The sequence below is a fragment of the Canis lupus genome, chromosome 8 (assembly GCF_003254725.2).
Source record: "Canis lupus dingo isolate Sandy chromosome 8, ASM325472v2, whole genome shotgun sequence".
Classification (NCBI taxonomy): domain Eukaryota; kingdom Metazoa; phylum Chordata; class Mammalia; order Carnivora; family Canidae; genus Canis; species Canis lupus.
In genome coordinates, this window is record NC_064250.1 from 48,281,751 (window position 1) to 48,296,069 (window position 14,319).

The 14,319-nt window shown below is 41.5% G+C and overlaps 1 protein-coding gene across 3 annotated transcripts; it reads right to left on the reverse strand.

Moving 5' to 3' along the window:
• Nucleotides 1-232: 232 nt before the first annotated feature.
• On the reverse strand, nucleotides 233-14,283 carry ACYP1 (acylphosphatase 1). 3 transcript variants are annotated; one of them, XM_025443870.3, is made up of 3 exons: nucleotides 13,904-14,283; nucleotides 8,208-8,305; nucleotides 233-654 (listed from the first exon to the last, which is right to left on the reverse strand). In XM_025443870.3, exons 2-3 carry the CDS (start codon nucleotides 8,295-8,297, stop codon nucleotides 439-441), a joined length of 306 nt encoding a protein of 101 aa, XP_025299655.1. In that variant the 5' UTR covers nucleotides 8,298-8,305; nucleotides 13,904-14,283; the 3' UTR covers nucleotides 233-438. The 3 variants fall into 3 exon arrangements, with proteins under 3 accessions (XP_025299655.1, XP_025299654.1, XP_035576062.1); XM_025443869.3 differs by lacking the exon at nucleotides 13,904-14,283 and adding an exon at nucleotides 8,722-8,877; XM_035720169.2 differs by lacking the exon at nucleotides 13,904-14,283 and adding an exon at nucleotides 8,669-8,695.
• Between the last annotated feature and the right edge of the window lie 36 nt (nucleotides 14,284-14,319).

Genomic DNA, 14,319 nt, shown 5'->3' on the forward strand with positions numbered 1-14,319 from the left:
CATTTGAACAACTAACAAATTGAAATTGTGGTATTTGTTATTATTAGGTATGGAATTTCCTGAAGAAAACTGCATGGAAACCATTTTAAAAAGTGATTCAGAGTTAACTGATTTTTCTTTCAGCTCTCTTTAAATTACATTAAAATTCTCTTCCCACAGAGGTTTACTGAGTAAATACCTCTTATATTGCTCAAAATGAAGTTCACCAAAAATAAAGACAGGACCCTATGCAGAAGGTTCTAGTGTAGCTTTATTTATTTAGAACTGTGTAGAGTTGTCCTCTTTCTATCATACATATATTATACAGTAATATTCAAATACCTATACTAACATAACTTAACTTACTGATCCATTCTAATACTGAACACAGACTAATTCTATAATAACAAAAAAAAACAAAGCCAGTGAGTTCATCTTAGAAAATTTAAATTCAGGCCATTATTTCACAATTTGGAAATCTGAGTAATCCAACTTTAAGATGACTTTCTCATTCCTGAAGTTTGCTCTGTCGATGTGTGATTTGGGACTTCCTTTTGTCTCAAGCCATTCCTGCATAAGACGCACTTTGGAGACGGGACCTTGCAATTGTCCTTGCACTGTGCCCTGGTCAGTGTTCTGGACCCAGCCAACCAATCCCAGCTTTTTACCCTCAGCCTAAGGGAAAGAAAAATACAAGAGAGAGTAAAATCCAGTGAGATTGGACAAAACAGTGAGACTACAATCTGTTGCCAGAATCTTGGCCTAGAATCAAGCCACTGAAACTAATTTGATGTTGTCCAGAACAGTCAAAACAGAACTACAGCAAGGAGAATCTCATTGACCTTAACATGAAGTGTTGGCCATTTGACTCCACTTCCTTCTTCTACCCTATAAAACCTAGGCACTAGAAATTTTCACTATATAGTCAATTTGGTTAAGTACTAAAGACTTAAGTACTAACACAAATCAGATGCTTTCAAAACCATTCCCTAAGGCTAATTGTTTTTAGGATACTGGGCTGAATCTTGCTCATTTTTCCTTCTCCTAATCAAGAATCTAGTGGGTATATTAAATAGAAAAAGCATGAAGTTATCTGATCCTTCTCTTTGTCTTCAGCCAGGACCACACCTAAACAAATCCAGATGAATGAGTGTTCATTGTATCTTTAGAGATCATTATTTCCTGGGCAACACATTCATTTGTTCTCACTTTAGAAAAATTGTCTAATCCAAGGTATTTATGTTATATCCAAAGTCCACTTTCTGTCCTCCTCCTAGAGAAGGAAAAAGCATGTAGTGATCAGTCTCTGAACATCAAAGTTTCATGAGACTACATACCTATTAGGTTTTCACTTGACTTTCTTCTCTTCTGTCTAAATAATCACACCTTTAAAGTAGAATAAGTCTATCAAGACCATCTAATCATTGTAGTTGCTTTTCTCTTAGTCTTTCCAACATTTTTTCCTCTAAGTCATGAAACTGTGGAATGACTGAAAAACTGGGAGAGGTAGCAATGTTTAGAGATAAATTTTTTTGGAAAAATTTGCAAGCAGAAATATTAGAAAAGTTATCATTAAAGTAACTTATCTAAATGGAAAGAATCGGATTACAAAAGAAAATGGGAGTTACCATGACTGCATGCCCAAATGCCAGAGGAGTGACCTAGCAAATATGGGAAATTGCTGCAGTTGGCCAAAGAAAATGTTATGCACAGCAAAACCATGTTTGATGAGAAACTAAAGTATCTATCAAATCAGTTATGTTCAAAGCAAAGACATGTTTGTATAATGAACAAAAAGAGACTGCAGTTAAATAACAATTTAAGGGATACAGGGGAAATTAAGGAAGGAAAAAAAAATAGAAGATACCCACAGCACATATTAAGTGCCAAAGATGGGGGTCATAAAAAAAGGATGCAGAGAATAGATTTTAAGGAAGACTACATCCAATTGACTTTGTGTAACAATTGCACTCTTCTGCTTCAAATTAACCTAGGAGAACTGGCTACCCCCAGCTCTTTCAAGTTAACTCACATGGTAACTAGCTATAATAATGATTATATTGAATTTTGAGCAGTAGTTTATAAAGTCAAATAGATATACTTTTTAAAGATTTTGTTTATTTGATTGAGAGAGAGAGAAAGCATGAGCAGGGGGAAGAGCAGAGGGAAAGGGAGAAGCAGGCTCCCCACTGAGTGGGGAGCCAAGGACATGGGGCTCAATCCCATGACCCTGAGCTGAAGGCAGATACTTAACTAACTGCCCCTCCCAGGTGCCCCTCAAGTAAATCTTTAAATTGCAATGTGATTTATCTGAACTCTTAAGAGTGAAAAAAACACCCCCAAATGTGACTGGTATTGAGGATGAGAATTTCCGGTAGGTTGTTTTGTATTTTGTTTTTTCTTAAAGATTTTATTTATTTATTCATGAGAGACACACACACACAGAGAGGCAGAGATACAGGCAGCGGGATAGCAGGCTCCATGCATGGAGCCCGATGTGGGACTCGATCCCGTGACTCCAAGAAGATCACACCCTGGGCCAAAGGCAGGCGCTAAACCACTGAACCACCCAGGGATCCCCCTCCGGTAGGTTTTAATTGTGCATTTGATTCTGTTTTTTTTTTTTTTTTTTTTAGGATTTTATTTATTTATTAATGAGAGACAGAGAGAGAGAGGCAGAGGGAGAAGCAGGCTCCATGCAGGGAAGCCCGACGTGGGACTCGATCCAGGGTCTCCAGGATCACACTCCGGGCTGAAGGCAGCGCTAAACCGCTGGACCACCGGGGCTGCCCTGATACTGTTCTTATTTTGAAATGATAGTATAATGTTGCTGACTCGTGTTCCATTTTGAATATCTAAATAAGCAAGTAGTGTTTGTTCCTAAGAAAAATCCAAAAAGGCTAATCTTCCTCATAATCATATTCTGGAAACATTATTTTAAGGAACATAATCACCAATTCCAGTTTCAATCTAAAAAGAAAGTCCCTTCAGATCAATAACCTAGACTTCCAACTTAGGAAGCTAGAAAAAGAAGATCAAGCCAAATTCCAAACAAGCAGAAAGATAAAAATAATAAAGATTAGACTAGGAGTTAATAAAATAAAGCATAGAAAAAAAGAGAAAAATCAATGAAACCATAAGTTGGTTCTTTAAAAAAGATCAACCAAATTGCCAAGTTTTTAGCTAGACTGATAAAAAAAGAGAGAGAAGGCTCAAATTACTAAAATCAGTAATGAAAGAGGGGACAGTACCACTAACCTTACAAAAATGAAAAGGATTATAAGGGAATACTATAAACAATTGTGTGCCAACAAATTAGATAACTTAGATGAAAAAGGAAAATTCCTAAAAAGACTCAAACTACTAAAACTGACTCAAGAAGAAATAGGCAATCTGAATAGACCTATAACAAGTAAAAAGATTGAATTAGTAATTTAAAACTTCCCACAAAGAAAAGCCCAGAACTAGATGGCTTCACAGGTATACCAACTGTTTAAAGAAGACTCTTTGACCAATCCTTCACAAACTCTTCCAAAAAACAGAAGAAAATTCCCAAATCATTCCGTTAAGCCAGTATTGCCCTCATATCAAACTTAGGCAAAGACATCACAAGAAAAGAAAACTATAAACTAATATCACTTATGAATATAGACACAAAACTCTCCCACAAAATATGAGCAAATCAAATCCAGCAACATATAAAAAGGATGGCACACCATGATTCATCCCAGGAATGAATGGTCAGTTAAACAGAAAAATCAATACACCATAGTTTAAAAATCACATTTTTAAAAAAAGATTTTATTTATTTATTTGACAAAGCAAGCGAGCACAAGCAGGAGAAATGAGTGGCAGAAGGCAAGGGAGAAGCAGGCTCCCAGAGAACCTGATGTGGGGCTCAATCCCAGGACCCTGAGACCATGATCTGAGCAGAAGGCAGACACTTAATGGACTGAGCCATCCAGGTGCCCCTAAAATTCATATTACTTAAAACACAATATTAATAAATAAAATAAAATACCATATTAATAAGTGAAACAAAACAGATGATCAACTCATTAGATGGAAAAAAATTGACAAAATCCAACACTCAAACTGGGAATAAAAAGGAACATACTCACCCTGATATAGAAAGCATCTGTGAAAAACCCACAGCTCACATCATACCTAATGGTGAAAGACTGAACAGTTTCTCCCTATGAGCAGGAGGAACAAGACAAGTGGCTCTTGCCACATTTATTCAATATTATACGGGAGGTTCTAGCCAGGGCAGGGAAAAAGAAATAAAAGGCATTCGGAGAACACACTTTGCATGACCTCAATCTTTTAAAATTCATTAATACTTTAAAAATGAAATAAAACAACAACAAAAAAAAACACAATAAGATACCATTTCATACTCACTAGAATGGCCCTAATAAAAAAGACAATAACAGTTGTTGACAAGAATCTAAAGAAATTGAATTCTCACACATTTTTAGAGAGGATATACATGGTACAGCTGCTTTGGAAAATAGTTTGGCAGTTCTGTAAAAAGTCATACATAGACTTACTAGGTGACCCAGCAATCTACTCTTAGGTATATATACCCAAGGGGATTGAAAATGTTTACATAAAAACAAATATATAAAGGTTCACAGCATCATTATGCTGTGAATAATTAGATATTATATATCTAATTTATAAATTAAACTTTATCATTAGTAGGTCTGTATAGGAAAAAACATAGTATATATAGGGTTTGGTACTAACCACGGTTTCAGGTAATCACTGGGGGTCTTGGAATGTATCACTTGCAGATAAGGGGGGCTAGTATACTGATACATGCTATGATATGAATAAACCTCGAAAACATTATGTTAAATACAGCAAACTCAAAAGACCACATATTGCATAATCCCATTTATATTAAATGTCCAGAATAGGCAAGTCCATAGAGACAGAGATGAAGTTAATGATTGCCAGGGGCTGGGATCCCTGGGTGGCGCAGCGGTTTGGCGCCTGCCTTTGGCCCAGGGCGTGATCCTGGAGACCCGGGATCGAATCCCACATCAGGCTCCCCGTGCATGGAGCCTGCTTCTCCCTCTGCCTGTGTCTCTGCCTCTCTCTCTCTCTCTGTGTGACTATCATGAATAAATAAATAAATAAAAATTAAAAAAAAATTAAAAAAAAAATGATTGCCAGGGGCTGCAGAGGGATGGGATTTCTTTTTGGGATAATGAAACATTCTGGAATTAATGCACAACTTTGTGACTACACTAAAAACCACTAAATCATACACTTTTATTTAAAAGGGTGAATTTTCCAATCAAGAAATGGGCGGAAGCCATTTCTCCAAAGAAGACATACAAATGGCCAACAGACACATGAAAAAAATGCTCAACATCACTTGGTATCCGGGAAATACAAATCAAAACCACAATGAGATACCACTTCACACCAGTCAGAATGGCATGAATGACAGATGTTAGCGAGGATGTGGAGAAAGGGGAACGCTCTTTCACTTTTGGTGAAAATGCAAGTTGGTGCAGCCACTCTGGAAAACAGTATGGAGGTTCCTCAAAGGGTTGAATAAATAGAGCTACCCTATGACCTAGCAACTGCACTACTGGGTATTTACCCCAAAGATACAAAGGTAGTGATATGAAGGGGCACCTGCACCCCAATGTTTATAGCAGCAATGTCCACAATAGCCAAACTATGGGAAGAGCCCAGATGCCCATCAACAGATGAATGGATAAAGAAGATGTGGTATAGGGACACCTGGGTGGCTCAACCATTAAGCGTTTGCCTTTGGCTCAGGGTGTGATCCCAGGATCTGGGATCGAGTCTCGCATAGGGCTCCCTGTAAGGAGCCTGCTTCTCCCTCTGCCTATGTATCTGCCTCTCCCTCATGAATAAATAAATCTTAAAAAAAAAAAAAGATGGTGTGGTATAAATATACCACGGACTACTATTCAGCCATCAAGGAAAAATGAAATCTTGCCATTTGCAATGATTTGGATGGAGCTAGAGGATATTATGCTAAGTGAAATAAGTCAATAAGAGAAAGACAATTATCGTATGATCTCACTCATATGTGGAATTTAAAAAAACAAAACAGAGGATCATAGGGCAAGAGAGGAAAAAATAAAACAAGATAAAATCAGAGATGAAAACAAACCATAAGAGACTCTTAATCATAGGAAACAAATTAAGGGTTGCTGAGGGGAGGGGGAATGGGGGTATAGGGTGACTGGGCGATGAACATTAAGGAGGACACATGATGTAATGAGCACTGGGTGTTATATAAGACTGGGTATTATATAAGACTGATGAACCACTGATCTCTATCCCTGAAACCAATAATACACTATATGTTAATTGAATTTAAACAAAAATTTTAAAAAGTGTTAATGATACAGAAAAAAGGGGTGAATTTTATGAGATGTCAATTATATTTCAACTTTTTAAAAAGTCCCTTTGAGTATTCTCATCATTCATTCTAGGAATGAGTGATTGATGATATTGAATTAAGAGGCCAGATATCAACATACAAAGAGACTGTCATGAAAGAAAACAACTGTTGAAATGAACACATAAATGACTGTAAGTAATAAGGAATAAGCTCCAAGTCTAATGAAAAAGAAAAAGAGATGGTATTTTCCTTGCAGTTTTCCAAATCAATATTTGTTGCCTGCATTCTTTTATTGTCTCTCTGAACTGGGGGGTGTGGAGACAGTAGAGAAAGATGGGCTATCTTACTGTCTTGTCCTTTTCCCTCAAAAACTTTTTTTCCCTCAAAAACTTCAATTAATCTTTGAAGCTGTCATCCCCATTTACTAAGTCACAGGAATTTACCCTGCATAATTGGTACCAAAGCTAACTGCAACATAACTTTTGCTATGACTTTTCAAGAATTCTTTCTTTTTAAAAATATTTATTTATTTATTTGAGAATGAAAGAGATAGTAAGAGACAGAATGAGCAGGAAGGAGAGGGAGAAGCAGGCACCCCACTGAGCAGGAAGCCTGATGTAGGGCTCAATCCCAGGACCCTGGGATCATGACCCAAGCCAAAGGCAGATGCTCAACCGACTGAGCCACCCAGGTGCCCCCAGCAATTCTCTTTCAACAAGCACTTCATATATGAGTATGAAACAGGAGGAAATGATTTGCAAGTGATTGGAAAAAAGAGGTAATGACATGTAACATTCATATTTCAAAGATTGCAGGGTTGAATTTTATGTGCCACAGTACCAGGAATGGGACACTTGGAAAGCTCTGCAATCTTGACTCATTATCTTTGGGGTTGGCCATACATGAAGAAGGCAAAAGCCAGATATCCCTTTGACAGAGACAGAAGGGATATTGAGATTGCAATTATGTGTGCATGTCGTGGGAAGATTAGTGACAATAAAGCCATCATCCATGGTTAGTTCATCCGCACAATTACTCCACAACACTCTACTAGGAACACTAGATCCACATCCAGTGTCACCATTACCTACCCTGGAATAGATAGAGTATTTTCATTAGAAAAGCTTTAGCCCGGAAAGGTAACTCTTCTTCCAGAGCCATAATAAGCAGAAAGAAATTGAGTGGGGGAATGGGCAAGGTTGACGAAGTGAAAGAGGTCTGAAGAAAATGCAGCAGCCTCCTACAGAGGAAGCAATTACATATATTTCATAAACATGAGTTCATCTAAACGCCCCCGATCCAGGCGCCTGAGTTGCTCAGTCAATTAAGTGTCTGCCTTTGGCTCAGGTCATGGTCCCTGGGACCTGGGATCGAGTCCTGCATTGGGCTCCCCGTTCAGTGGGGAGCCTGCTTCTCCCTCTCCCTCTGCCTCTTTTCCTCCCTTGTGCTCTCTCTCTCAAGTAAATAAATAAAATCTTTAAATGCCATCTGATCAACGTTGTCTTTCCTACAAGAATCGTGATCTGGTTTGATAAGACCACAACAGGGAGAACTGGGGATGCCCTCAATTCCCCTTGGGAAGAGAGAAGCTCATTAATATGTGTCTGGTATTCTGGTACCCCCATCAGAAACGAACGATGACAACAGCACATGATTCTGCCATTTACATTGTCTTTCGTCCACTCCATAGCATTTTCATCCCCACTGCTCTACAAACCACCATGCAGCTACTAGATAGCCAGTTTCCCCCAATGCACATTTGTCAGGAACACTGTCTCTTGTTCCCATGCAGGTAACGTAGGTATGTCCCCAAAGCCTGTAGGACACATACCTGAGTGTACTTGCGGAAAAACACCCCTTGGACCTTCCCAAAAATTTCATAATCCACTGATATCAGGGTGTCCCCTTCTGCCATGTTCATGCCCACACCTGTCAGAGACCAGAAAAGCAGAAAAGCAAAGGACTCGTTATCCTATTCCAGGACCTCAAATCCCAAGGAAGAAAGGGTCAGACCCACACTTCTCCATCTGTAACCACTGCGACCTTTCCCTGACATTGTGGTCCTCGAACTTCAGAGCACGTAAGCGGATACGTCCAGCGCGGGCGTGCTAAGACAGGAAGACACCTGGGCTGAGAAGCTTGGGGTCGCAAGTGCCCACAGAGTCCCCTTTGGGGCAGTTACCTGCTTATTCATTTGCCTCCCTATACCTATCCCCGTCCGGCTCCCTCTCCATCCCTTCCTCTTCCCACGGACCCAGCTTCCACTGGCCACCAGAATCCCCTTCTACTAACATTTTAGGGGTATCGAATTATGGACACGCTACGGGGCCCCTTGCTAGGCTCACCCTCCTCGTCCTCCTCTCGGGCGTTCAGGGCAGCACGGCCGACCAGCACGCCAACGGTTCCCACTGCAGGGTAGCCTCGGCGCCCGGAAGCCTAGAGAGCGGCCCTTCCTTCGCTGTCTCTCATGCCCATCATCTGCGCCGACCAATCAGAAGTGGAAAAGCTCAGCCAGAGCCCGCCTAGGGGGTGGGGTTTCCAAATACGGTTGTCTGGGAGCACTGGCAAGCCTAAGGTTGGGGATCTGTCCAGAGTCTAGGCGCTGATTCTACAGACCCAGGCCTCACCTCACCTCGGTCACTAAGCGCAACCCTTTTCTCTTTTTCTGGAAAAAGACGTAGATGAAGAAGCACCTGAAATAAATTCAACCACTCAACAACTATTTACTGAAAGGCTTCTGTGTGCCAGGCACACTTTTAGGTGGTTGACCTACATTAGTGGACAAAAAGGATCACTGGCCTGGATAAACTTAAAATCTGGGGATGGGAAATAGACAATAAACATTGAATACACAAACACATAAATTGAATAGGACACATACAGGCATACCTGGTGTCACTGCACTTCACAAATATGTTTTTTACAATTGAAGGTTTGTGGCAATCCTGCATTGGTGAAGTCTAACAGTACCATTTTTTTCCAACAGCATTTGCTCACTTTGTGCCTCTGAGTTGCACTTTGTTTTTTTTTGTTTTTTGTTTTTTTTTTTTAAGATTGTATTTATCATTCATGAGAGAGACAGAGAGAGAGGCGGAGGCATAGGTAGAGGAAGAAGCAGCCTCCCTGCCCAGAGCCTAATGTGGAATTTGATCCCAGGACCCCGGAATCATGACCTGAGCCGAAGGCAGATGCTCAACTGCTGAGCCACCCAGACATTCCTCTGAGTCACACTTTGGTAATTCTCACAATATTTCAAACTTTTTTTCTTTTCTAAATTTTTTTGAGAGAGAGAGAGGAGCATGAACAGGGAGGAGGGGATGTGAAGCTCAATCCCGGGACCCTGGGACCATGACCTGAGCCAAAGGCAGATGCTTAACTGACTAAGCCACACAGGTGCCCCAAACTTTTTCATCCTTATTATATTTTTATAATACATCATATATATTTCACCATTATTATATATAAAAAGGTATGTACCTTTTTAAAGACATAATGCAAATGCATACTTAACAGACTACAGTAAAATGCACTGGGAAACCAGCATATTTAAGTTATATTTCTATTTGACTCACTTTATTGCAATATTCACTTTATTGCAGTGATTGGAATAGAGCCCACAATGTCTCTGAAGTATGCTTGTACCTTTCTGCCCTTTTTCTTTCACATCTCCTCAAATTTGGGGTCATGCCCCAGTCTGGAATTGTTAGCAAGGGAGGTAAGTGAATGGGAGGTCCCAGAGGACATTATTCCTCCTTTTGTGCTTATGGAAGCTACCCACCAGATTCTACCTTACTAAGAAAACTCCAAATAATGCTTACCTAAATCGATTGATCACAAGCACAAGCAAAATAACCCATGGCTCCAGAATCACAATTGAATCAATCAAGGACACCTGGTGACTCAATAGTTGAGCGTCTGCCTTGGGCTCAGGGCATGATCCCAGGGTCTGGTATAGGGATCGAGTCCCGCATCAGGGTCCCCATAGGGAGCCTGCTTCTCCCTCTGCCTCTGTGTGTCTCTCTCATGAATAAATAAATAGAATCTTTAAAAAACATTGAATCAATCAGTCTAAGCCAAATGACCAAAATCCATGAATTTCTTTTGAGAAAAGAGAATTGTTGACAGAGTTGTGGCTGATGATTGTTAAAAGTACAATCATCTTGCAAGCATTTGAATCCAGCTACTCTGATGATTAAGAATATATGAAGGAAAACTGTGGTGTTTACTGTTCCTCTGTGGATTGCTTTGTATGCATTATGTCCCTTCAGAATATAAGACTCCATTTGTGAATATGCCAGGTGGGCAGACTTGGTGAGGTGAGATGGGTTTGCAATGGAAGCCATAAAGATTCATCACTTCACTTGTCCCCCCACTGAAAAGTGAGGATCCAGATCCTGAAGAATCATATAACCTTAGTGCTGGAGTGGGGATGGGGTGGGAAGCTGGATTGAATGTTATGCTTGGCAATATTTGAAAATAATGCTAAACATCCGGTTGATGTTATTTCTTTCTCTAAAACTCATTTTTATTTGTATTTTATTTTTTAAAGATTTATTTATTTTAGAGAGAGAACATGAGTGGGAGGGGGAGAGGGATGGAGAATCTCAAACAGGCTTGATCTCATGACCATTACTGGGATCACGACCTGAGCTGAAACCAAGAGTTAGACACCCACCCAAATGCGCCGCCCAGTTGCCCCTAAAATTCATTTTAAAAAACCTAGTTTCTCAAAAGATTTTAAAAAACTATTGTCTACTAATATGGGACACTGTAGGATATACAAAGATGAATGATATGTAATCTTTGTCCTCCAAGCGTTTTTCTTTAGTATAAGGGACAAATATGCATGCAAATAATGACAGTAAAATGCACAACATGCTAGTCAATTCCATGAACATCCACTGAGAGCTCCTCATGAGTCAGCCCTGTTCTACAACAAGAACAGAAAATACTTGAGAGCACAAAAAAGCAAAAAGATTTATTCTGACTGGGAAGATTGGGCAAGTGTTCTTGGAGGAAGTAGCACAATGTCCAAGGTTACACAACCACAACCAGTAAGTAAGTGATGGAGCTGGGATTATTTCCAAACAGTCTGAATATGGAGCCCCCTTCCGTAAATGCTATGCTCTACTACCTCCCAGTGCATGGAACTTGGGTCAAGGTAATTCCACTGATCTACAAAAGTGGAAGAAAAAGAAGAAAAGAAAAAAGAGAAGAGAAGAGAAAGAAGAGAAGAGAAGAGAAGAGAAGAGAAGAGAAGAGAAGAGAAGAGAAGAGAAGAGAAGAGTAAGTGTGGGTGGTCAGGTGTGACCAGACCAAGGATTAACCCTGGCTGCACATAACTGCAACAGCGGAAGCTTTTAAAAATACCAATACCCAGGTCTCACCACCAGAAATTGCTTTCCGGGGAGTCCTAAAACTTAGCTAGGGTTGCCATACACTGGGCTAGACTCTGGGGAGGCAGGGCTGGAAAGGTAGGCTGGACCTAATCTGGCAGATTGAAATACCATGTTAAATTATGTGTTTCAACTTGAATGTAAAAGTAAGGAAGGTATAGGTAAAGAAGAAGCTGTAGGAGAACCATGGGGGTCAGAGATATTTAAGATTAATTACTCTGGCGGCAACATAAAAAATGAGGTTGAGGAGCAGATGTTGAAGGCAAGAATAGCAAGAGAGTGACGCTGTCCCAAAGAAAAGTGAGGAAGAACTCACCAAGGGCAGTAGAAATGCAAAGGAACAATCATATTTGGGACATTGCAAAGTAAATTAAGCAGAGTCTGCTGACTAATTAGACAGAAGGGGTGACAAAGAGGGAGTGGTGCGGAGCGCCTGGGTGGCTCAGTTGGTTGGGCATCTGCCTTTGGCCTGGGTCATTATCCCGGAGTCCTGGGATGGAACCCCGCATCGGGCTCCCTGCTTGGTGGGAAGTCTGCTTCTCCTTCTCCCTCTCTCTCTGTGCTGTGTGTGTGTGTGCGCTCTCTCTGTGTTCGCTCTCTCTCTGTGTCCGCTCTCTCTCTCTCTGTGCTCTCTCTCAAATAAATAAATAAATCTTTAAAAGAGGGAGTGGTGCAAAATAACTGATGCTTTCAGCACACATGAGAACACTGGACAAAAAGTAGATGGGGAAATGGGGAGATGATCATGAGTTTGTTTTCTGTCTTATTGAATTTGAGTTTCCTGGGGAATATTCATGGTGGAGGTGCTAAATGGGCAGCTAGAAATTTGAGTCTGTAATGAAGGAGAGAGCCCTAGGCTGAGTATCATTTAAACATAAGAGAGACCTGACATTTCAGCATTTGGTTGAAATCATTAAAGAAGAGAATGCCTGGAACTGTGTGTATATGAGAAATAAGAGGGTTTTGGAGAACACCTAAATTTGGTGGGCAGGCAAAGAAAGGACATAAATGCCCGAGACCTGGAAGAAGATGAAGCAAAAATATGAAAGAAGAAACCAAGAAGGCGAAGGAGCAAGTGAGAAGAGAGTTCCAAGGGAGTGAAAAATCAATGATGGCAAATGAGTAGGCTAAAGAAATAGGAACTTTTGTCTTTGGCCATTGGGAAGTCACCAACAGCCCAGCAGTTAAATAAAATGGAAAGGGTGGAAGCCGGACAACAGTGGACTGGACACTAAAGGGCAGATGAAAGAATGAGGACCACAAATGTATAGCTGTCTATTAAGAAGGCTTGAGGAGAAGAGGAGAAATCCATGAGACCCTAAGATGAGAGGCAGCAGGCCATGGGAGATGAGGTTTGCTTTGCAGGGCAAAGTTAAACATATTTTAAAACCAAAGAGAAGGAGTATGTGGATAGATACAACTCGAAGTGAATAAGGTGGAGGGGTAACGTGATGGAGTCAAGTCCAGGAGGGTACAGAAAGGGACTGATTCAACAGACCACAAGGAAAGAGAAAGATTTTCTTTTTCCTCAGACACCAGAGGGAAGGAATTCAGGATGAAGGGAGGCACTCTGGGCAATTCAGCCAGACTGGAGGGGAGCTGCAGGAGTTGATGACAGGCAGGCCAGATGCTGACATAATTAGGGCCTGGAGTGTAGCGGGAAATGTCTGAAACTGCAGAGAGAGAAGGCAGTTGAGTCAGCTATGAAAGAAAATAAGGAATCAAAGGACTGGCCCGGAGGAGGGCCCACCAAGGAATGTCTCTGTAACATGTAAAGCTGTAATAATGACATGCTGAAGCATCAACACCGACTACTGCTGTCCATTTTATGTCCCAAGTGCATGAATCTTTTTGAGTAGTTACAGGAAAAAAGTAAACCGCCTGTTCCAAACATCTTACACAAACGAACTAAAGCATGAAGACAAATAAACCCCTTTCTAATGTTAACAAGTCACAGAATGTCGCTCAGCGCTGAGGACCAGGTTACACCGATCATTTTCAATCCGGTAGTTAACTTTATTATCGTTACACTTGGCTGAGTCACCGTTGGGCCTCACGAAGAGACGGGCCAGGGTTACCACGTGAGAGCAAAACATCATATCAAAATAATTAGATTGGCTACGAAAACTACCTCGGAAAAGACCCTGGGCGGCACAACTTCGCCGAGCAGCTGACGTCCGACCGCAAGCTCCCAACTGCGGGCTGGGACGGGCGGGAGGGGCCGCACACCCGGGGCCCGCACGGGGCAGCCGAGCGCGCTGAGCAAGGCGACCAGCAGGCCCCCTGCCGCCGGCCGGGCGGACGCCGCAGGCCTGCACCGCGACTCCCGGGCCCTTCCCGGGGCTCCGACTCTTGCCAGAGAAGGGCACGCCCCAGGGGCTGGGAGCATCGTTCTCAGAAAAACACACGTTCTTTGATGGAGCCCCAGAAACGCCTCTCCCGCCCCCTCTCCCGTTCCCCAAGGGCAGGGCGGGACGGAGCCACGGAGTCGGCGGGACACCGGGTCAAGGGACACTCGCCCTGGCCACACCCCCGTCGCGGGCGCCT